Source organism: Squalius cephalus (genome assembly GCF_949319135.1).
Source record: "Squalius cephalus genome assembly, chromosome: 11".
Taxonomy (NCBI): Eukaryota; Metazoa; Chordata; class Actinopteri; order Cypriniformes; family Leuciscidae; genus Squalius; species Squalius cephalus.
This window is the reverse complement of record NC_137132.1, coordinates 5,711,199-5,735,186: the sequence shown is the minus strand read 5'-3', so window position 1 is coordinate 5,735,186 and position 23,988 is coordinate 5,711,199. Positions and strand designations below refer to the sequence as shown.

Genomic DNA, 23,988 nt, shown 5'->3' with positions numbered 1-23,988 from the left:
GTTTTCTAAAGTGTTACTAAAAACAATAGTACGGTCATAAAAGACAACAGAAAGTCATCAGAAACAAACCTCTTACCATCTGAAATAGCAACATCTTCCAGTTTCTTGAAAAGCTGCTGTCGAGTGTCCGTGTCTCTAGCCAGACTGAAAGTGTAGGCGAGCAGGGCAGTGGTGTAAGTGTTATTGACATCCTCAATGACGGACCTCAAGCATGACAAACCTTTACTGACGACAGGATCCTGTGACAAAAAACACAGGCATTAAGCTGGTTTAGATTGTACTTATCAGACCGCTACCATTTTGTCTGTTTAAATGGGGAAAAATCGTAGATAACGTCAGTAAACTATGGAGTGCCGCAAGGATCTGTGTTAGGCCCTCTGCAATATATATGCTGCCACTTGGTAATATTATAAGAAAACATGGAATTAGTTTCCACTGTTATGCTGATGACACTCAATTATATATTTCATCACGACCAGATGAAAACGCTAAATTATCTAAATTGACAGAGTGTGTTAAAGATATAAAATACTGGATGACATGTAATTTTCTGCTATTAAATTCAGATAAAATGGAGGTATTACTTATTGGTCCAAAAAACTGCCCACAAAACCTCTTACAATACAACTTTAATTTAGAAGGATGTCTTGTTACTTTATCCACTACAGTAAAAGACCTAGGTGTTATACTAGACCGCAACTGTAGATTATGCATTCATGACCTCGAGACTAGATTACTGTAATGCTTTATTAGCTGGTTGTCCTGCATCCTCAATAAACAAGCTACAGTTAGTCCAAAATGCAGCTCCTAGAGTTCTTACTAGGTCAAGAAAATATGATCATATACCACCAATTCTATCATCTCTACACGGGTTACCTATTAAGTTCCGTATCAATTACAAAGTATTACTTCTGACCTATAAAGCCCTAAATTGTTTAGCTCCAGTGTATTTCACGGACCTTCTATTGCCCTGCAATCCATTGCACTCTTTAAGATCACTAAATTCGAGAATCCACTAAAGGAGGGAGGGCGTTTTCACATTTAGCTCCTAAACTCTGGAATGGCCTTCCTAATATTGTTCGAGGCTCAGACTCGCTGTCCCAGTTTAAAACTAGATTAAAGACGCATCTCTTCAGCCAAGCATTCACAAAATGATTACCTTTTATACTACAGTTAAATCGGATCAAATGCATTACTATTATGAACAGCAGCAATGCTAATTATTTCCCATCTGCTTTTCTGTTGTTATCTCGGGATGCTAGTGAAGAGATGACTTGACGCCAGCGATGTTATGCCCTAAATTAATACATGATTAACTAACTTTATTTTTCTATGTACATTTCTGAAATGCACTTTCTGTAAAGCTGCTTTGAAACAATGTGTATTGTGAAAAGCGCAATACAAATAAATTTGAATTGAATTGAATTGAAAAAAAAAACACACACAGAGGAATAGAACTCATTTTTCTGAGTTTTTACCATGTTTCCTACAGATTAACTTACTGTGACTGGAGTTTCCAGTTCAAGCAATGATGCAGTAATGTAGGCAGTCATGGTCACATCATCATTCACCCCACCCTAGAATTTATTAGAAATAAAGAATAAATAAAGCGACACACTCAAACCACTGAAGGAAAGTTCATCTAGACAAACAGTGATGTTGGCTTAAGAAAGTCTGGATAAAGACGATAGATAGAGAGATAGATAGAAGATGACAGACCTTCATTCTGTTGTTGAACAGTGTTCCCTGTTGGATAAAACAGCCGTCTGAATCCCGTCTGCTTATTAACCAATTCTTTGCACTCTGAATAATGTTTGGATCAATAAATATGTATTTCTGTGCTTTGCCAAAGGACCTCAGCACAAAGGCAGTCAACCTGATGGTGTAGAAGATATAATTAAAGTCATTTGAACTGAGACAAATTTTTAAATGTGTTAATTCGGTTTATTTTTGTAGATTACCTTGATATTATTTCTGTTAAACAATAGTAATAGTGAAAATATATTTACCATGTATTCCCATCACCATAACCAAATGTGCTGTATGATCCATCCAAATGCTTGTAATTCATTTGTCGCTGGTATCCTGTTTAGTGTGATAATGGTTAACACTTCAACAGTTTGTTTGAGTGTTGAATAATGTATAATTTGGTATCAATCCGTCTCAGTATTTTCTTGACATGATTTTGTCTCTCACCGCTCTGCAGGAAGCCTGTGGCTCTCTCTCGGATGGCCGAGGTGAGCTGCTCCGTGTTCTCCAGATACTCCAGAATGTAAATATTGGGAGAAAGAACAGCCATGTTTTGCTCTCCACAGCCGTACGGCATCCGTAATAATCCATGAAGGTTCCTCAGTGCACGACCCAATATGTCGCCTGTAAACCATAAACAAATGACACTCACTACATTTTATAAGTCTAAAGCCAATCTCCTCATTTCTGCTCATGTTTGTAAATGTTACCAATGACTGAAAAAGAGGATCTGGCTGATCCCTCTATCACATCTTTAGGAAGAGTCAGAGCCACTTCCTCTGAGAGACTGTCACCTATAAATCAGACAGACAGAAACACATCAGTGATCAGCAGAGTAACGCTATAAACATTTTAATACCACCTGTGAAGTCCCTATAATAATAAAATCACAAACAGGAATTATTGTGATTCAAGCACTTTGGAAAAAGGGAGAAAATAGCCACAATTTAAAAATTTGGCACAGCTGAACAACTAAACTACAGTTGTCATGAAAGGCTTACAAATTTCACCTTTCTCAATTAAGATATCCGATACATATTTGTTTCGAATGCGCATGCGTCTGAACGCGTTGTTGTCTTTGGAGCTCCATCGATTGATTTATAATTCTTGATTTCTCTTTAAACTCACTTACAACGAACATTTTCTACTTTTCCTCACCTCATAGTTACAACGCGGACTGTTGAGCAGACGCGTCTCAAGCCTAGTGATCCAACGCTGGATACTCTTATAGGTTACGTCCGTGGATCACGGCTGAACGCGTCTTCTCCGCACTCATTTACAAAAAAACATTTTTTCGCCTATTGTGCGTCTACTCCACACCCATACCACTAATAAGACGGATTATATCCAAGACTTAAGCCATAAATTAGTATTAATATTGATAGCATCACTGGTAGTGTCATTGCTAACTTAACTTACTGTCCATCTGTTAAAATGGCGAATATATCAGATGTAAGTAGTCTACCTTTTGGTGCAGGTGAGGACACATTTGAGCTGCACGCGGTACAGTCTGAGCTGGAAGCTGTTGAGAAACAGATCCACGACCTTTTATTAATTTTTTTTTATTTTTTTTTAATTTTTTTGCCCAGCCACCACCCCCCCCGTCTTCGGAGGTCAACTTTATTTTTATTCATTTAACAAAATAAGAAAATAATAAAGAGTGACAAGCCGTAACAGGGAGATAGGGAGGTACACAGACAGACGGTCAGACAGACACACGGCCAAACAGACAGACAGACAGACAGATAGACAGACAGATAGACAGAAAAAGATCCACGACCTTTTAGTGAGAAAAGCCGAGCTGATAGACTGGCGTTTGGCTCTTGAAACATCACGCGCCGATGCACACAAATCAGAGATTAATGTTACTAACCCGCTGACTCCGACCTCGTCTACTCCGTGCGTTTCTCAACATCGGTCCCGAGCGTCGAGGTCGCGATCAGCCATGGTCTCGTTCACTCCGGCTCCAACATGCCACCATGAAGCCTGGATATTTCCGCAGCGGAAGACGCGAGTCAGGTCTAGACCAAGAAAACTCTCTCCGACCCTCCCGGTTTTCGAGATATCCACACAAAACCGCTTCTCCCCTCTTCTCGAAACAGAACGCGATGCTGTGATCATCGGCGATTCCATTGTTCGACACGTACACGCTACGTTAAATAAAAGTAAGGTGCATAGTCACTGCTTTCCTGGTGCTCGTGTTTCTGAAATCGCTGCTCACGTTCCCGAGATTCTGAACGAGCGCGTCGGAACTGTGGTCCTGCACGCGGGAGTGAACGACATCAGGCTGCACCAGACGGAGGTTCTGAAGAAAGACTTCAGGAATCTGATCGATACGGTACGCAGCACATCACCTGATATAATGATCATTGTGTCAGGACCGCTTCCCACGTACCGACTAGGTCATGAAAAGTTTAGTAGATTATTCGCGCTAAATGAATGGTAAATGTCATGGTGCAATGAGCAGAAACTGCTCTTTGTAAATAATTGGAATCTGTTTTGGGAGCGTCCTAGGCTTTACCGTGCTGATGGCTTACACCCAAGCAGATTCGGATCGGATCTTCTGTCAGATAACATCTCCAAAATGTTAAATACCTTTTGACTAGTAACCAAAAGTCCAAATCATAGTCTCTGCAGCACCAATTTAACTGATATAAATAGTGTAGATTAGAACATTGCATAGAAACTGTGTCTATTCCTCGTTTAGTGAGATCAAATAAGAAATCTACTGCAGGATCTAGAAAAAATCTAATTGTTATTAAACCAGAAAATGTTGCTATCAGTAATCAAAAACAATTTCTAAAGCTAGGTCTTCTAAACATTAGATCACTCACACCTAAGGCAGTTATTGTAAATGAAATAGTCACAGATAATAGCTTCGATGTACTTTGCCTTACTGAAACCTGGCTTAAACCAAATGATTATTTCGGTCTAAATGAGTCTACTCCATCAGGATACTCCTATAAGCACGAGCCCCGTCTGATTGGTCGTGGCGGCGGTGTTGCAACAATCTATAGAGATGTTCTCAATGTTACTCAGAAAACGGGTTATAAGTTTATTTCATTTGAAGTACTTGTACTAAATGTTACGCTCTTAGATGATCGAAAAACATCCCTATTATCTCTAGCCTTGGCTACCGTATATAGACCGCCTGGGCCTTACGCTGATTTCCTTAAAGAGTTTGCAGATTTTCTCTCAGACCTATTAGTTAATTTCGATAAAGCATTAATTGTTGGAGACTTTAATATCCACGTAGATAATCAAAATGATGCGTTAGGGGCTGCGTTTACAGATTTATTAAACTCCTTTGGGGTCAAGCAAAACGTTACTGGACCAACTCATCGATTGAATCATACACTCGATTTAATTATATCACATGGAACCGATCCAACCGATATAGATATCATTCTACAAAGTGACGATGTCACTGACCATTACATGGTAACTTGCATATTACGAATTCCTGTAATATATCATGCTGCGCCGCGTTATCGATTAGGCAGAACAATCCTTCCATCCACCATAGATAATTTTTCAAATAGCTTATCGGATCTGTCTCAGCTGCTCAGTGAACCCAAACAAACAGATGAACTTGAGGAATTAACTAGCACTATGAGCACCATTCTCTCTGGAACATTGGATATTGTTGCACCCATTAGATTAAAAAAGGTCAGAGAGAAAAGTAAAGCACCATGGTACAACAATACTACGCGTGTTCTAAAGAGAGAAACCCGTAATTTAGAGCGTAAATGGGAAAAAACTAACTTTAGAATCGCATGGAAAGACAGTATGTCACGTTATTAAAAAGGCCCTAAAAGAGGCCAGGGCTGAGCATCTCCGCAAACTAATAGAAAACAACCATAACAATCCTAAGTTCTTATTTAACACCGTGGCTAGACTAACAAATAAACAGATGTGTAGCGTATGGACAGGACTCACGATTACTGGTCATTATAAATTTTAAGGAAGCTTTTAACCCTTAAACTCGTAATTGTAAATTAGAGCATGGCGCCATGAGTCTGGACTGAATTGATCTCTTTTGACACGTTTGCTACCAAGTGATGCTTACCAGAGAACATCTCAGAATTTGAGAAGATGGCTTCAAAGAGATTCCTATCTGCTAACATCTCTCTCTCTCCAAGCCAGAGACCCAGGTGGCGAGGAGATCTCCACACACACACACACACACACACACACACACACACACACACACACACACACACACACACACACACACAAACAAACATCCCTTTAAATTTAATTCCGAATACAAGTGATTCAGAATTTGTAGGTGACATATTAAAGCACGCATGTTGATTAGTTTTGTGTTATTCTACAGCAGGGGTCACCAAACTAAGGCCCGCGGGCCGACTCAGGCCCGCCACCCCCCTTTGACTGGCCCCCCAGCCCCTCTGCCCCCCACTACTTGAACCGCCCTATGAGGCAATCCCCAAAAGTCGTCATGGACGGTATGTCATGGTACGGGCGTCACGGTTTGGTGCATACATTTACACGGAGAATACACGGTATAAAAATAAATAAAACTCGCGTGCAATTTAATTAATGTAATGCGGAACTACTGTTAGATACGCGGATATAGGGACACCTAATCTGTAGCTCCGCCTTAGCTCTGAAGCAGGCTGCGATGTAAATATTGCTATGCTGGAATATGTTGAGAGAGAGGTGGGTGCGATCGAAAAGTCGTAAAGTGTTTACTTATATTTGTGTGTGTGTGTGTGTGTGTGTGAGGCGCGGCCGCGATCGGTGTGTGTGTGTTTGTGTGTGTGTGTGAGGCGCGGCCGCGATCGGTGTGTGTGTGTTTGTGTGTGTGTGAGGCGCGGCCGCGATCGAACAGTGGAAACATAAAAACATGAAACGTAGCAGATTAATTTTCAATTCATTCAGGTACAATTACCAAACATATCAAGGTATTTTTATTAATTGAATTAATGAACTAATTATATAAAACTATTGTCAGTGCACTACAAATAAACTGTTCTATGCCTTTACTTTATTAATAAAACTTATTTTTTTTAAAAAAAATACAAGGTTTAAGACATTTATTTTTCTTTTGGTGGTACAGCCTGAGACATGCACAAGCCTTCTGCATTTTTGTTTTGCTTTTCCCTCCATTGTACCGAACTCATACCGAACCGTGATGTCTTAACCGAGGTATGAACCGAACCACCTAAAAGAGAGTGCAGAGTTTTCAAACAATAGTGGACCAACGATTATTTGTGAAGAACAACTTTAATTAAAACAAAGTGTGAAGACTCGATTACAACTTTTGCAAACCACTAGTAAAGATAAACAAATATGTGCCAGGAATCAAGTGTTGATATAGTAGTGTGGATATAGTAGTGGGGATGGCTGTGCCAGGCTAGTATTCTCTAGGCTACAACACAATGAGGCCTGCTGGTGGTCATTTTGGTCTGGGTCATACAATTCTATGTTATATAGCTGACCTGGACCCGGCCCCCCATCAGAGTCAGGAATGATAATGTGGCCCCCAGAGAAAAAAGTTTGGTGACCCCTGTTCTACAGTGTGATTCTCTAGTGTGTAGTTTTGAATTCTAAGTGGGTATTTTAAGAATGATACACTATATGTGCCTTGTACCCTACCTCCCACCAGACCATAAAATTTTATGGTCCTAATGGAATGTTAGCCAGCCAGGAATCTCACTGAGATTCTGGCAGAGCAGAATTAACGTGTTCATCCTAGATATTTTATATGTATAACCACTGAAGAAATATGTAAACTTGAATGTAATTTCCCCTTTTCATGATTGTTCTTCTATGTGAATGTGGTTCTGTATTCTTTTAAACCTTAATGGAATAATGCTCGAGAGGTGCACACTGTGGTGAGATCATAGATGTGTCATGTTGGTCTTTCTAAAGTCCAATCTTCAATTCCCACTTATCAATGTACATCACATGTTGGGTTCATTTTATTCCTAGGTTGTTAGTTTAACCTTTAAGCTTATTTTTACAGAATAAGAATCTATCTCGACGTGTACCTTCGAAACATATCTAATTCGGTATCCACGTAAAGCTCTCCTTGTACTGAAACCAAATATATGCATCAGGATCTGGTAAAATGTATTATACTATTTTTACCATCGTTAGAGTATAACTGATCACATAATAACGCTGCCATAAAACATGCAAATTAAACTGGGAACTAAGACAAAGAAAGTTTCTTCCCGCTCGGAATGTCACATTCCAATTGGCCCAAGCCCAGGGAGGAGTGAAATTTCTGTACCCTAGAAAAGCGGTTACATGGCGCGTTCAGTGGAGTTCTGTATTTTCTTTCGTCTTGTTTTGTTCGAGCACTTTTACGAACCCTCTTCGCCAGCGAGAAGATCCATATGGCTCCCTTTTAGGGAGCATTCTTTCTCCGTTTTCTCTTTTATTTCCTTAAGTTTTTTCTTTATTTTCGTCTTTCTTTAGACTCTACCATTCGTTCAGTGAAGCTTCAACTTTAAAGAGACTTGAATCTCCCGCGGCGCGCACTCCTCATCCTCAAGGACGTGCACGAGCACTGGTAGAACTCCTGTCTCCATGGCTCCTATAGGAGTCATCATCTCCGTTTTATTTTCTTTACTAAGTTTTATTTTCATATTCGTTTCTCCCTCCACAAAGGGAGATGAACTCTGAATCGTGTTTCTGCCAACTCCACGTTCGGTGAACCTTTAAACTTCGCGCGAGTCTGGCTCGCCCAAAGACACGAGGAAACACGCCCCGCTCTAAAAGAGCTCTTCTTCAGCAAATACAAAGAGAACCATACGCAAGTATTTTGATTTGTGATTTGATGAATCTGATTTCTTGTTGTCTCTCAAGGTTACTGCCTGTGATTTTGCCTAACTGTGATCTGTCTTTGATCGCACATGTTTAGTTTCACTTTCTCTCATCTCTCTCATTGTCCGAACTCTCTTTCATTCTCTCCCTCATTTTGGTTATTCGTTTAGTCTTGTATTTTGTTTACGTGTCCTGTACATACATATTTACTCGTGTAAACTGTAGTATTTTTGTATTCCTTAGTTCAATGTATTAGTCCAATTATTAAAAATTCTATATACTTGATTGATTCTGCCTGCCTGCTCATAACTATAGTCAATGAGATGTTTTCGATCTTAATTGCTACAAAGCTGATTTGTTACTTTTAAGTAACCTAATCTTATAAGAACAGGAGAGTTGTTTTTATGGCCATAAAATAGCTTTCTTTGAATTATAAGAAAGAGATAATTTTGTTGAGAAATTGTTGATTTAATCTTACGGCCGTTTTGCTGGACAAACAACCGTTCGATGATTATTCATTTCCATTAAGGGTTATCTCATAATCGATCTGAAATAGGATTATTAGTATATGAATGATGAATTGTAATTAGTTGTGATTGATTATTCAGATATACAAATTGATCTATTTTCAACTTCGAAATAAATTAATGTAACGGTATTATGCAAAATATTAATCATATTCATGATTAATTATTAAAATTCCCTATAAATCATTTGAGCTAATGCTAAATGTACTACTAATGCCAGTGCGGTTACAGATGTCTCCTGAACAAAATATTCCGTTACAGTTTAGTAGTAATGATTTCATGAAGTTCTTCACTGAGAAAATAGAAAACATCAGAACCACAATTGTAAACTTTCAATCCTCAATCGCGCCTTATAATTCAGCCTCAATTATCACCCCGCAAAGAACAATTACAGTGCTTTACAACTATAGAACAAAAAGAGTTAAATAAACTTATCACTTCATCTAAAACAACAACATGTTTACTAGATCCTATACCAACTAAACTATTGAAAGAAGTGTTACCTGTGGAAGAGGTAGTGGAAGAGCCTCTCCTCAATATTATTAACTCGTCTTTAACTTTAGGTCATGTTCCAAAAACATTTAAACTGACAGTTATAAAACCTCTCATTAAGAAACCACAATTAGATCCACATAATCTAGCAAATTATAGACCCATTTCAAATCTACCTTTTATGTCTAAAATACTAGAAAAGTTGTGTCCGCTCAACTGGGCTCTTTCTTACAAGAAAATAACACCTATGAAAAGTTTCAGTCTGGGTTCAGGCCGCATCATAGCACTGAAACTGCGCTCGTTAAAATCACAAATTATTTACTTTTAGCTTCTGACCAAGGCTGTATCTCAATATTAGTTTTACTTGATCTTAGTGCTGCGTTCGATACTATAGGCTAGATTATACAATACTCTTAGATCGACTACAAAATTATACTGGTGTTCAAGGACAAGCATTAAGCTGGTTTAGATCGTGTTTATCTGACCGCTACCATTTTGTTCATTTAAATGGAGAAAAATCGATCATAACTCCAGTAAACTATGAAGTGCCACAGGGATCTGTGTTAGGCCCTCTATTATTCTCAATATATATGCTGCCACTTGGAAATATTATAAGGAAACATGGAATTAGTTTCCATTGTTATGCTGATGACACTCAAATCTATATTTCATCACGGCCAGATGAAAACGCTAAATTATCCAAATTGACAGAGTGTGTTAATGATATAAAAGATTGGATGACGCGTAATTTTCTTTTATTAAATCCAGACAAGACAGAGGTACTAATCATCGGTTCAAAAAACCACCCACAAAACCTCTCACAATACAACTTTAACATAGTAGGATGTCCTGTTACTTTATCCTCTACAGTAAAAGACCTGGGTGTTATATTAGACTGCAACCTGTCTTTTGAAAATCATATTTCATATGTTACAAGAACAGCCTTTTTCCACCTTAAAAACATTGCTAAGCTACGTAATATGCTATCAGTTTCTGATGCAGAAAAGTTAGTTCATGCATTCATGACCTCGAGACTAGATTACTGTAATGCGTTATTAGCCGGTTGTCCTGCATCCTCAATAAACAAGCTACAGTTAGTCCAAAATGCCGCCGCTAGAGTTATAACTAGATCAAGAAAATATGATCATATAACACCGATTTTATCATCACTACATTGGTTACCTATAAAGTTCCATATTAATTACAAGGTATTGCTACTGACTTATAAAGCCCTAAACGGCTTAGCTCCAGTCTATTTAACGGATCTTCTATCGCCCTATAATCCATCGCGCTCTTTAAGGTCACTAAATTCGAGGCTTTTGGTCATACCTAGGATATCCAGATCCACCAAAGGAGGGAGAGCATTTTCACATTTAGCACCAAAACTCTGGAATAGTCTTCCGGATACTGTTCGTTGCTCAGACTCGCTCTCCCAGTTTAAAACTAGATTAAAGACGCATCTCTTCAGCCAGGCATTCATATAATACTTTTAATCTTACAGTTAAATCCGGTCTATAGTTCATAAACGCCAGAGGAGAACTGGCCCCCGACTGAGCCCGGGTTCTCCCAAGGTTTTTTTTTCTCCATTAGGTCACCTGATGGAGTTTTTCGGTTCCTTGCCACTGTTGCCTTTGGCTTGCTCAGTTGGGGATATTTGGGGATATTTAATTTAATTAATCAATCAACGATACTATTGATCAGCATTACCAAACGTAGACGTTCCACTAGAAACAAACATTGATGTATTGTTTTAATTTATTACTGTGAAGCTGCTTTGATACAACCTATGTTGTAAAAAGCGCTATATAAATAAACTTGACTTGACTTGACTTGACTTGACATGTGAGTATATTTTAGCTCTCTCTATTGGTCCTCAAATTTGGTGTGTCCTCAAAATGTCCTCTATGCAATGTGTACTTATTTTCATGAAGTTGGAGTTTGTGTTTAGAAGACAAAGAGGGTTGCAGCATTATCAGCGCTTGTACACCAAAACATATGAAATATCTGCAGACTAACCCTTTGGACACAGTAACCAGCTGCGAGTCTCTGTCTTTTCAGTTCCTTCCGCCTGCAGCAGAAATCAATCACATCAACACATCATACACAAGCAGCATTAAGATCATGAGTAAATGATGACGTGTGCTGACCTGTACGAGCAGACTTCGTGTGACCGTGTCAATGCGTCCTCTCTCCGGGACGCTCACAATCTCATTGTCACACACAGTCTGGGACGCCTCTGCCTCTGCACTGACTGTAATATTCAAGACTCCTACAACACAAGACATACGTGAATATACAACTGAGAAACAGACGCGTTTCCATTACCCTTCAAATTGAGCAAATTGAAAATTACAAATTAAGTTTATTGTAAACACATACATTTCGGAAAAAATATTTTTATGCACGCATGAGGTGGTTTTTCAGGCACTTCGAAAAATTTATTTTTCGCAAACTACAATGGAAACAGTTTTTTCACATTTACAGATGACCTGAACTCATTCTTCACATGATCATTCACAGTTCCTCTGTAGCCATGTTTCCATTATAATTTGTGCAAAACTTGCGGTATTTTCTAAATGTCGATAAAAAACCTTTACGAAATTGATGGTGTTTACATTAACCGATGTTATGCGAATAAAACATAATTTTTTCATCTTGCGAGAAGCCAAAATTCTGGTGACGGATGTTGGTAGGTTTACGTATATCGCAGCCACCGCACTAGTCATTATTTTTAATCGAAGGAGACGTAGGCGTGTTATCCAAGCTTTAAAGGAGAACTCCGGTCAATTTTAACATTGAGCTCATTTTTTTGTAAATTTGGAGTGCTGTCAGTACAGAGAACAACGACAAAAATCGGTGTTGCCTACACCGTGTTATCCTCTTTTTAAAATTTGCGCCTTGTTGACTTCAATGGGGCATGTTTTAAACCTGCTTTTAGCCTCTTAACATCCTTGATGTGTCATTACAAGTGCACAGCCAATGTGAGTGATTCCTTCGGAGTGAACACGTGAATCTGACTGCAGTAGATGTGAAAGATATGAATAAAAATGATGTTTATTCAGCCAGCGCACATACCTGTATTTACATCCTGTTTTCGGTCGAAGGCCATAGTTATCGATTGTCGAGTTCACACGCGTGATAATAGGTACTAAACCAATGCGCGTGAACTCGACAATCGATTACTATGGCCTTCGACCGAAAACAGGATGTAAATACAGGTATTTGCGCTGGCTTAAATAACATCATTTTTATTCATATCTTTCACATCTACTGCAGTCAGATTCACTGTGTTCACTCTGAAGGAATCATCTAACATTGGCTGTGCAATTGTAATGACACATCAAGGATGTTAAAGGGGAAATGAAGCAGTCAATCAAGTTTACATGATTTACAAGATGGATTTCCACTATAATCAACAATTATATAAGAAACATGACAAATGTAAACATATAAAAGAAAAAAGAAAAACCGTTATATCTTTCGCGGCCAGGGCGCCGCCATTGTGCAGTATTCTAACCTGTGACGTCACGGGGTTGGTTGGCTTTAAAGGCTCTGGGCTGAGTTCAGTAAAACGTAGTGAAAGACATAAAACTTAACATTAAACCATGCATAAAAAGCATTCATCTGCTTTCATATTATCATGTCAAACCTCTCATACATGTTTGCATCACACTGGCTCGTTAACAAGATGCATGTGCTGGTCGAACCAGCGAACAACTAACGTTAGGTACAGTCATTGTTAGCTAACAGCTGTAAGCATGAACTAGCTAAATAACGCTAACTTAGTGTTTAGCTAGTGAAGTTTATTAGTATCAGGCAAAAAGACGACGTCTAACGTTATGTTAACAAACTGCACATGCACACTGTAGATGTTTGTGAAATAATTATTTATTCAATATAATGTTTTACATTTTACAGACATGTTACAAACTATTTACAGGCTATTTGCTAACGTTATAGCTTGTGTGTGTGTGTGTGTGTGTGTGTGTGTGTGTGTGTGTTTGTGTGTATGTGTATGTGTGTGTGTGTGTGTGTGTTTGTGTTTGTGTTTGTGTGTGTGGACTACTCTTCAATCGTTGGCTCACTGAAATGACTAAATATAAAAGCCGTCTTCCTGCTGGCCAGTATTTGGCATATTTCATTCTGTAACATACAGATCTGTATTATGCTGTTGATTTTAATAGTGTTATACATTTCTTACAGATAATCATGATGATTATTGCGTTTGTCTTACCGAATGTGGTATCTTCCTGTCAGCAATTACAGTTTTTCTAGAAGCTTTTTTTTTATTAATGCCGACAGTAAAATGTTGCCAGATATTGCTACTAAAAACAAGCAACAATTTATTATTTTTTTTTTTTTATAATAATCCGAAATAAGTTCAAAGCTTGTGTTTTGGAAATAAGATTAATATATCACTAACCCTAACATGCAACTTTCCACTTTAATAACTTCCTTAAGTGTGACATTAAATCAGAAAAACAAGTCCAGAAGACTACTGCCACCTTTCCATTAGGTAGATCTGGCAACACAGGATTTTTTACAGTCTATGGATCGCACCCGCGCCCTCACAACGCGCTTCTCACAACGCGCTCTCAAGCCCTGTTCACTGCGCTAGATTCTCACAGCAAAATGAATTGCAAACACTCATATGAGGTGGTTTAAACGGCTAATTAATCATTCAGAGAGCTTAAAATTTTATTTTTGAATGTAAAAAAATGACCGAGGTCTGGACCTCGGTGACCTCATAGCTGGCTACGGCCATGTCCATCACCGGCTGTTCGACATAGCGACGTACCACTGCTCGGTTCCCACACCGTATCGACTCAAACGCATAAGCAATGGCACACATGGGCTCAACAGGTCTTTCAAGTTCGCCTTCCTCCATTTCAAATCAATTGCGTATTCAGTCCGGTCCAGTAACGCTTCACTCTCTTCACTCACCAGCGGAACCAACCAACCCCGTTACGTAGGCTGTGACTTCACTCCAAAATGGCGATTCGCTAGCTAGAAATTACGAAAATAATTTGGTCATATCTGTGGTTTTAACAACTTTTTAAAATAATTTTTTTTGGCAAGGTGATTTTTCTAATATATGTAGCTACTACCAGTGCCAAAACATGGACGTTTCATTTCCCCTTTAAGAGGCTAAAAGCAGGTTTAAAACATGCCCCATTGAAGTCAACAGGGTGCAAATTTTAAAAAGAGGATAACACGGTGTAGGCAACACCGATTTTTGTTGTTGTTCTCTGTATTGACAGCACTCCAAATGTACAAAAAAATGGCAAGGAAAGCCCCTTATACTTAGGAGCGAAATATTTATCAAAATATTCCTTTTTCGAACAACCTGAAAAACCCACTCATGTGAGCATAAAAACATTGTGTTTTCAATGGAAGTTTTTGCAAAATTGACGTCTTTCCAATGGGTGTATTTTCAATTCGCATTTTCAATTTGTGCAATATGAAGGGTAATGGAAACGCGGTGAAATTGCATGTTTAACATGTACATTAACATCTTCCCTGGCCAATAATGCTTGGATAACACGTCTACGTCTCCTTCGATTAAAAACAATGGCTAGTGCGGTGGCTGCGATATACACTCACCTAAAGGATTATTAGGAACACCATACTAATACTGTGTTTGACTCCCTTTCGCCTTCAGAACTGCCTTAATTCTACGTGGCATTGATTCAACAAGGTGCTGAAAGCATTCTTTAGAAATGTTGGCCCATATTGAGGATAGCATCTTGCAGTTGATGGAGATTTGTGGGATGCACATCCAGGGCACGAAGCTCCCGTTCCACCACATCCCAAAGATGCTCTATTGGGTTGAGATCTGGTGACTGTGGGGGCCATTTTAGTACAGTGAACTCATTGTCATGTTCAAGAAACCAATTTGAAATGATTCGAGCTTTGTGACATGGTGCATTATCCTGCTGGAAGTAGCCATCAGAGGATGGGTACATGGTGGTCATAAAGGGATGGACATGGTCAGAAACAATGCTCAGGTAGGCCGTGGCATTTAAACGATGCCCAATTGGCACTAAGGGGCCTAAAGTGTGCCAAGAAAACATCCCCCACACCATTACACCACCACCACCAGCCTGCACAGTGGTGACAAGGCATGATGGATCCATGTTCTCATTCTGTTTACGCCAAATTCTGACTCTACCATCTGAATGTCTCAACAGAAATCGAGACTCAACAGACCAGGCAACATTTTTCCAGTCTTCAACTGTCCAATTTTGGTGAGCTTGTGCAAATTGTAGCCTCTTTTTCCTAGTTGTAGTGGAGATGAGTGGTACCTGGTGGGGTCTTCTGCTGTTGTAGCCCATCCACCTCAAGGTTGTGCGTGTTGTGGCTTCACAAATGCTTTGCTGCATACCTCGGTTGTAACGAGTGGTTATTTCAGTCAAAGTTGCTCTTCTATCAGCTTGAATCAGTCGGCCCATTCTCATCTGACCTCTAGCATCAACAAGGCATTTTCGCCCACAGGACTGGCGCCGCATACTGGATGTTTTTCCCTTTTCACACCATTCTTTGTAAACCCTAGAAATGGTTGTGTGTGAAAATTCCAGTAACTGAGCAGATTGTGAAAAACTCAGACCAGCCCGTCTGGCACCAACAACCATGCCACGCTCAAAATTGCTTAAATCACCTTTCTTTCCTATTCTGACATTCAGTTTGGAGTTCAGGAGATTGTCTTGACCAGGACCACACCCCTAAATGCATTAAAGCAACTGCCATATGATTGGTTGATTAGATAATTGCATTAATGAGAAATTGAACAGGTGTTCCTAATAATCCTTTAGGTGAGTGTATGTAAAACTACCAACATCTGTTGCAATGATTTTTGGAATGACTTATCGTTAGAGGGAAAAATAACGCTTTAGTCGCATAACATCGGTTAACGGAAACGCCATCATTTTGCAATAGTTTTTTATCGACATTTCAAAAACATCCCAAAAGTTTTGTGCAAATCTGTAATGAAAAGGCGGCTACTGATTCAGACTGGAAAACTCACCAAGAACAGAGGGAGTGAGGATCCATTTAAAGGTTTTTCTTCCATTAGCACATAGACAGGATGAATACTGATCATCAGAGGAGGCTTTGAGAGTGTAGTCTGAGGAAGGAGCTGGAGTCACTTTAACCTGTCAATCAAACACACATGATTAGTGGCATATTTGATATGATTTGGTCATCATACTGCGTCTGAAATCTCACCATGATGCACTTGGACAGATAGCTGAAGACAGTGGCCTTCAGCTCAAAGATCTCCCCGCGGATGATGGAGTAAGGCAGAGAGAGTTCTAGGAAGAAGGGCTGGAAAACTGTCAGCTGAGCAGGAGGAGCCAGACCCAGACCTTCAGAGGACAGGCAGAAGGCCTCCGTCTCCCAAGAGGTGATGGTGTCAGGAACCGTGACATGAACCTGAGCTGATCCAGAGTCCCTGTGGAGGAATTACAACAATAGGCATATTTGATTCTGACTCAGCCATTTTTCCTGTAATAAATGACAATATTCAGCACACAGATGATGAAAAAACTGGATTAAGAATCTGCAAAGCAAGCAAGGTATTTTCTGACCTGTGGGCGAGAGAGGAGGAGATGATGTTTTAAATATAAGTAAGATAAATATGATGTTAAATGTACTGATTATGCTTTAAATACCCCACTTCAGCAAGTTCCCAGATCCAAGTTTCTGGAAAGACAGTTCGAATCGTCACTGCTGGAGAATCAGGTGTTTCAAATTTTCTAAAATGTGGGTGAGGATCTGGCCCTGAACTGTAAAAAACTGAAAAAAAGTGATATTTTGTAGTTTTAAGTGATATGTATGTGAAGAATATGTCAAAATGATCTATTCTATATCCAGTCATAAGTAAATAGAAAATAGAAAGCAGATCATTATTTTAATACCAACACTGTTAGACTTTTCAAGGGTTTTTTACGTTAACTTACTGGCAACACTGTTGCCAGTAAGTTACTGTAATTAAGAGTTACAGTACCAAACCGTATTTCAGTTTTGTGTAAATACAGTGCATTACTGTAAAAACGAAGCTAATCAGTACAGTGCATTACTGTAAAAACTAAGCTAATCAGTACACTACTGTAATTATTTTTATTTGTACTAAATATAAATTAGATTTGATAATTTTGATATATGATTAATTTTATTTTTATCCTACATCCTATCCAAGTACTACTTTCATACAAACCAATTAGACAAAGTTATCACAAAATACCATTTTTTTATTTAAAACATTTTGTATATATCACAAAATAAACATGCCAATGCTGGAAATGATGTGTGAAATTTTTACACATTAATGGGTGAGTTTAGAGACAACATTTTTTTGTGTTAATTTTAACTCATTCATTGTGTTAATGATTTTAACAAAGTAAATATGTCAGAGAGGTTAGCACAAAGATGTGTAAACGTGTTAAATTAACACATTATGTGCTGTCCTTCACTGCAAACATTGTTAAAAACATACATAAAACCATAAACAAAACATTAGCATTTGACTAAATTAATGTAGAGTCATTGGTTGTTTAGCTTATACAAGTATTATAATGAAATATCAACCATTACATTCATAAAACTGCAGAATATAAATAAATTTTTAAGCATTCAAAAAGGAAATGTCCAAAACAGGACAAAACACAGTTCTTTTCACAATACAAGACACATAACCCCACCTTAAAAATAATTTCACTTATTTCCAAAAATGTGTTGGATTCATGTACACTGGTGGCCAAAAGAAGTATTTAAGTGTCTTAATGTTTTTGAAAGAAGTCTCTTTGATGCTCAAGAAACATTTCTTATTATTATCAATGTCTGACTGTCTACTCCATCTTTTCTACAGCATAGGAGTAAAAATCATCATCAAAATAATCTTTAAAAAGCCAACACAATGTTTTTGTCCACCTTTGTGAATAAATGAACTTCTCCAAAGATTGGTTCCTGTTCAGAACTTGATTGACAACATCAGAATGTTTCCTGGTCTGCATGCGTGTCCACAAACACAAATGTACTCAGTCCTTCAGAGGAGATCCCGGTTCCAAAACTATATGAGAGAGAGAGAGAGAGAGAGAGAGAGAGAGAGAGAGAATATTAGTGTCACATTATTTTTAACCTCCTTTTTTGTTAATTTTTATTATTATTTTCACAAAAACTTAAGAATATTTATTTGTAAACAGCTTTTGTCAATAAATAGCATACAAAAGAACTAAATTAAATTATGCCAGATTAAATTTTAATACTTACAAATCCTAAATTCTGTCCAAAAATGCTGAGATCCATAGAAAAAATGACTGAAATCGATGATTTTAGCCCATTTTAGCTTGTCTGCAGTGAAGGAGTACCTGTTTGAGACAAATACACAGTAAGATACATGCAAGAAATCACTGTGTGATGATCGTTCTCCTTACTACAGTATAACCCACCTTTGCGCTGATATTAGGACCTTCCTAGTCAGGTGGGACTGCAATGGTAGAGTCTTCTGCCTAATAAAATATCAAAATAATGCAAAAATATAAACTTAAGTTGTTTAGAATGCTAGATTTGGTATGAATGAATTAGTGAGAGTTTTACTGCAGTGCTTACCTGGATACATTTAATCTGGTGAGACTGAACAAAGACAATGGTCCATCTTCTGATTGGTTCATTTGCTGTGTAATAAAGTTAGACATAATGCAAAGGTCACTTATTTGATATAAAGTTTATAGAGATTTTATAAGATATTGTAAGCTACCTAGTCTGCACCAGTGGCTCAAAGCAATTTTCACATAGCGTATGCTAATCATTTCAGCAAACTTATCTCAAAATATATCACAAATGGGCTGCCTACCTCTGGAATCTTGCTAGAAGTCACTGGCGCGAATTGGCGCTTTGTTGCAGTTGCCTTTAAACACAAAAATGGAAGTATATATTAAATTCCATTAAAAAAAACTATAATATGGTATAGTTTGAAAAATAATGCTAAAACTATAAAGGTTCTCATCAGTAGGCCAACATTAGGCTATAAACAGAATTTCACATTAGTTTATTCACATTTATTGTTTATGTAAACGCGTTGCTCGTTGGCATATTTTAACTCGACAATTCAATCTAACAAAGTGTGTAAAATGAAACGTTAGCTCAGTTTACCATGGTAAAGTTCGTTACCGCCATGTTGACGACGAGTAACGTTAGGTTAACGTTGTAACATAGGTTAAACTGGGCACAATCCTGTCAACACACACAGAAGGGTTTTTTTTTTTTTTTTTTTTTACCTTGCTTGCTGATCTCTCTCTCGGTGAAGTGAATTCCGTCTCTTCCCCGGGCCAGACACGAACGTCGCGATCCAACAAAACACAGACCCCATTACCTACACTGGATGCTCTGACGCGACACGACAAATCCCAGACAGTGATGCGCTGCGGCCGTTATATTTCTGACGTAGTCCGATACGAGTCCAAGCGCTCGCGCTATTTCTGACAAGGGACAAACAGGTTTGCATTTAAAGGTCCGGTCGCTTCAATGTGTCCAATATAGACAGCCTCTGGCTATTATAGCGTTGTAGACACAAAAATTAGGAAATAAAAAGCACGGTGGAATGGTGCCAGCCAGAGAGGCAGTTACGTCAAATACAGTAGTATACAGCAAATTTAAAAAATACAGTAAGTCTCTGTATGTGGTGTTAGACGTCACAGAAAATTCCCATGATGCAATGGGAATCACAGTTATTTACTGTAAAGAGAAATAGCAGTATAATACTGGGGGATTTAAAGTAAATAACTGTAGAAATTACAGAAAAGTCTAACAGTGAATATTAACACTGATTAAAAGTTCACTAACAAACACCCCCCCCCCCCCCCCCCCTAAACTATGTATTTTCTTACTGAGTCACAATTTCACAAATTTAATATATTACATTTTTGAAATATATTTCATAAGCACCAACATATTAAAACATTACAGCTTGGACTGTACATGTACCTACCCATCTCACACAGAGGGAGTTCCACAAACAAATTTGTTGCCATCTTCAATCCCACTTTCTGCCAAATGGCAATGATGAACCACAATAAAAGTCATGAAAATACAAATTACTTTTAAATGTCAGTATAATCAAGAAGGTTTTTTATGCATTTACTTACACATGTGCAGTATATACTCTCCCAATCATTATCTACTGCACTGCCACACATATAATTCAACTGTTACCTTTAAGGATTCATAAGTGAATGTGTTTATCCAAAAACGCATAAACGGACACTCGTCATCTTCAACAGTCTCAGGGTAATTTGACTCCGATTGCACTGGCAGCAGGTTGAAGATCTGTGACAGGATCATGTTCACACACTATCAGTATGATTTCTAAATAATACATGTATTTCCAACGAAAATGTATTTCCAATTTGGTGAGAAAGAATGAAGATTAATGCTAAATTTCCTGAGATCAAAATGTCAGCTGATGGATCATAGCAGCAATAAGTAAAGTCTGTTATCATTAGATTCACACTGTAGATTCCCACTATGAAGAGACATTTAATCAACACTGAATCTTAAAGCATCTAGACCTTGTCAACATCCAGACGTTCTCCTGACTTCAGGATCAGGACGCTCTGATCTACAGCCCTGAGGCCACACAGTGAACCAGGCTGAGCTGAGAGCTGGAGAGTGTTTTTCTCACCGGGAACTGCTTTAGCAGGAGAAAACTGCAGAGATACCTGTGACATACAGGGAATAGGATTTATTTTAGAAATGAGTCAGTAATACAGTTTAAAGAGGCTCATTTCTAAAGCTACAATGCACACCTTGTTTTTGAAACACTTTTCAATGTTGAAATCTTTGCTACTGGCCACAACCGTTTCACTGGGCAGAAAAACACAGTACGCCAGAATCTGCACTACAGGAGACAGCTCTGCACTAATAGACAGTTTGAACGACATTGAGCCCCTTGCTCTATCAGAAATCTTCACTTCAACCTTCTTGTATCCATGATGAACAATCACTCCTCTGGACAAGACCTGAAACAGACAGACGACACTCTGATAACAAACTGACTAGTGCAGCCAAATAATACTGTTAAACAAAACCATCTCTGTGATAATGTACATACTGCACATGTTCTCACCATATAGACGATGTCAGTTTTGAAGTTTTTAATTGTCTCTCCAACAAAATAATACTTGATGGTGACTGTAAACTCAGAGTTACACTTTAATGGTTGTTCAGTATTCTCTATAATCAATTCACTTTGTGATGGGGTGTATGTAGAGGCAGGTTGGAAGAGCTTGACTGTTTTTTTATCGAAAGCGATGTAAGGCTCCTTGTCGAGGTAGTATTCAAAGATCACTTCATGGACACTTGCCTGGATAACAAAGAATCAGAAATAACTCATGTAACTAAACTCTTCAGGCAATACAAAAGAAAACTAAGTGAACACAATCTCTCTTACTATTAGATCAATATCACTTTTAGAATGACTGGATGTATTAAGAGAGAAGTTGGCCAGTCCATCACTGTCTGTAGTGAGATTTAGGAGCAGTTTTGGGGACCATATGTGACCCTCCATAAGATAGACCTTTTTGTTTTGAATTGGTGCACCTTTGAAATTTGAGAGTTGTATCTGTTGAAAATAAGATTTTGAAGGAATAAATTACTATATCAATAAATAAACAAATACATATCAATGGTGTTAAACTGAGACAAACGGATTTTAGACTTACTTTTCCTTCAATAACTGATCCGTGTTCATATGTTTTGGGCAGGTCAGTAAATGTGACTTTACCAATTTCATAAGTGAGAGATACATAATCAGATTTTGTCATGGTGATCTCTGTAAATAGTCAAAACACCTACATAAATATTTATTCAAATAAAAGTAAAATGTCAAAAATGAGAAATACAAGAAATGTAGGTAACAGAGATCTGACCAAATTGAACAGCTCACCTGTTCCTTCTTCTGTAACCATTGCCTCAACATGAAGAAACTTCTGCATCAGTTGATGTGGTTCGAAGTTAAAAAAGAGTGATACATCTAAGGTATGGATGGCACAGCCTGTCTTTTTTATCTAATTATAATGAATGAACACAAACATAACTATTAACAGAAGAGTGGTTTAATGAGATAAATGGAGGAAAGATAATGTACTGTGTTTCAACTCACATACCTCAATGGTTTCCTCTAAACACACTGGATTTGTGTTATAGAAATCATTGGGCCAGTCACGGCACACTTTCACCCGTGATTTACCAGGTACAGGCTGTCCATAAGTGTATCTGTGAAAAAGGTACAAGCAACTGATCTACAGCCCAGGGTTGAGTTAAGAAACTAATATATTAGCCTGGGGAGTTAAAGTAAGAAACTGACCCAAGAGTTAAAAAAAATAATAATACAATTAACAATTAAATGAAAGTGTGAATGGAAGAGCACGTGCTTTTTTAATGCAGGAAATAAAAAGAAACCACTCACTTTCCGCAAACCTCAATTATCAGTTCCTCTTCTTCAACACTTAATTTATTTGGCCTTTTTACAGTAACTTCAAACTTAGGCAAAACTAGAATTCAGAAGGCAGAAATCAGAGTTATTAGTCCTTAATTTATATATTAAAAATTAAAATACAAACATACTATTGAAACTCTTCCCATGCAAATCTACAAATTGTCTGTTCCCTTTCAAGAGAACTTGCGCTGCGTCATAAGTTACGACACTATGGGAACATCTCTGCGTGATTGCATCTTGAAGCACGTGTGAAATCAGTCCAATGGTGTGGCGGAACGTCATAGGCGGGAGACATCATGACCTGGAAGGTATAAAGCACCCCTGAACCAAACAATGTCAGCTTCTGTTTCTTCAGCAAGCGGTCTGTGTTACTCTATCTGTCATTTTTGGGGTTGTGTGCCTATATATCAATATATATATTTCCTCTCTCAGGATCAGGAAGATTTCTTCCGCCCCGAGTGAGAGCGTTATGGTGTTATGGTGTCTAGAGTTATGGTGGTGAAGAAGTCTCAAACCCCAGTCAATTAATTACTACAGAAAGTGAAAGCAAAAACATTTGACAGGTTTATATTATTTCAGAGATGAGGAGAGCTGAATCTACTTCAGCGTGCTGATAATGGTATATAGGCCTAGGCTAACTGTCTTAATTTATTTTCTCAATATTTCTCTTGTGGCTCATAAGTAGTTAAAAAATTAGAGAGAAGTATTTCATTTTAATCAAGTTGTTTTTTAAATGAGGAGTAAGCTAATCTTACTAATCTTTTATTTTCCTCGCAGCTCTTTGGTAATGGGGTAAAACATTTCGGGGAAATCCTCTTCTGATCATCGTCTATCGGCGCATCAGCGCAGTGCGTCTATCAACTGAGCATCGTCTATAGGCACATCCTGGCACAGGGGTTTTTGTGGGGCCCTCCAACAAGCGCTTTTGAG

General features: G+C 38.2%; 2 protein-coding genes across 3 annotated transcripts in view; both read right to left on the bottom strand.

Annotated features, from left to right (window-relative positions):
* Positions 1 to 23,988, bottom strand: part of LOC307167528 (alpha-2-macroglobulin-like) — a 42,590-nt gene that overhangs the window by 5,561 nt on the left and 13,041 nt on the right. The window contains exons 7-28 of one of the 2 annotated variants that reach the window (XM_079886694.1): positions 23,029 to 23,113; positions 22,727 to 22,835; positions 22,507 to 22,627; positions 22,283 to 22,392; positions 22,012 to 22,182; positions 21,688 to 21,924; positions 21,368 to 21,580; positions 21,131 to 21,280; positions 20,775 to 20,888; positions 20,551 to 20,608; positions 17,237 to 17,360; positions 16,791 to 17,016; positions 16,591 to 16,717; positions 11,714 to 11,835; positions 11,583 to 11,634; positions 3,215 to 3,271; positions 2,460 to 2,543; positions 2,197 to 2,373; positions 2,010 to 2,085; positions 1,720 to 1,876; positions 1,503 to 1,577; positions 77 to 239 (exon numbers count right to left, since the gene is read on the bottom strand). In XM_079886694.1, the coding sequence (XP_079742820.1) occupies positions 77 to 239; positions 1,503 to 1,577; positions 1,720 to 1,876; positions 2,010 to 2,085; positions 2,197 to 2,373; positions 2,460 to 2,543; positions 3,215 to 3,271; positions 11,583 to 11,634; positions 11,714 to 11,835; positions 16,591 to 16,717; positions 16,791 to 17,016; positions 17,237 to 17,360; positions 20,551 to 20,608; positions 20,775 to 20,888; positions 21,131 to 21,280; positions 21,368 to 21,580; positions 21,688 to 21,924; positions 22,012 to 22,182; positions 22,283 to 22,392; positions 22,507 to 22,627; positions 22,727 to 22,835; positions 23,029 to 23,113 (2,808 nt within the window). The remainder of the gene's footprint in view (positions 1 to 76; positions 240 to 1,502; positions 1,578 to 1,719; positions 1,877 to 2,009; positions 2,086 to 2,196; positions 2,374 to 2,459; positions 2,544 to 3,214; positions 3,272 to 11,582; positions 11,635 to 11,713; positions 11,836 to 16,590; positions 16,718 to 16,790; positions 17,017 to 17,236; positions 17,361 to 20,550; positions 20,609 to 20,774; positions 20,889 to 21,130; positions 21,281 to 21,367; positions 21,581 to 21,687; positions 21,925 to 22,011; positions 22,183 to 22,282; positions 22,393 to 22,506; positions 22,628 to 22,726; positions 22,836 to 23,028; positions 23,114 to 23,988) is intronic. The other variant, XM_079886695.1, reaches the window with a different exon arrangement.
* LOC307167639 (uncharacterized protein) lies at positions 18,377 to 19,827 on the bottom strand. Its single transcript, XM_079886899.1, has 6 exons — positions 19,716 to 19,827; positions 19,417 to 19,470; positions 19,173 to 19,237; positions 19,013 to 19,072; positions 18,834 to 18,931; positions 18,377 to 18,633 (listed from the first exon to the last, which is right to left on the bottom strand). The coding sequence occupies exons 1-6, from the start codon at positions 19,737 to 19,739 to the stop codon at positions 18,602 to 18,604; spliced, it is 333 nt and encodes a 110-aa protein (XP_079743025.1). The 5' UTR covers positions 19,740 to 19,827; the 3' UTR covers positions 18,377 to 18,601.

What these genes read in the sequence shown, in the direction of transcription:
- LOC307167639 (XM_079886899.1), bottom strand. Translation starts at nt 19,739, where the DNA reads ATGGCGGTAACGAACTTTACCATG. An exon ending in ACCAGATTAAATGTATCCAG is followed by an intron (nt 19,073 to 19,172) that starts GTAAGCACTGCA and finishes ATATTTTATTAG; the next exon opens with GCAGAAGACTCTACCATTGC. An exon ending in TTGGACAGAATTTAGGATTT is followed by an intron (nt 18,634 to 18,833) that starts GTAAGTATTAAA and finishes TCTCTCATATAG; the next exon opens with TTTTGGAACCGGGATCTCCT.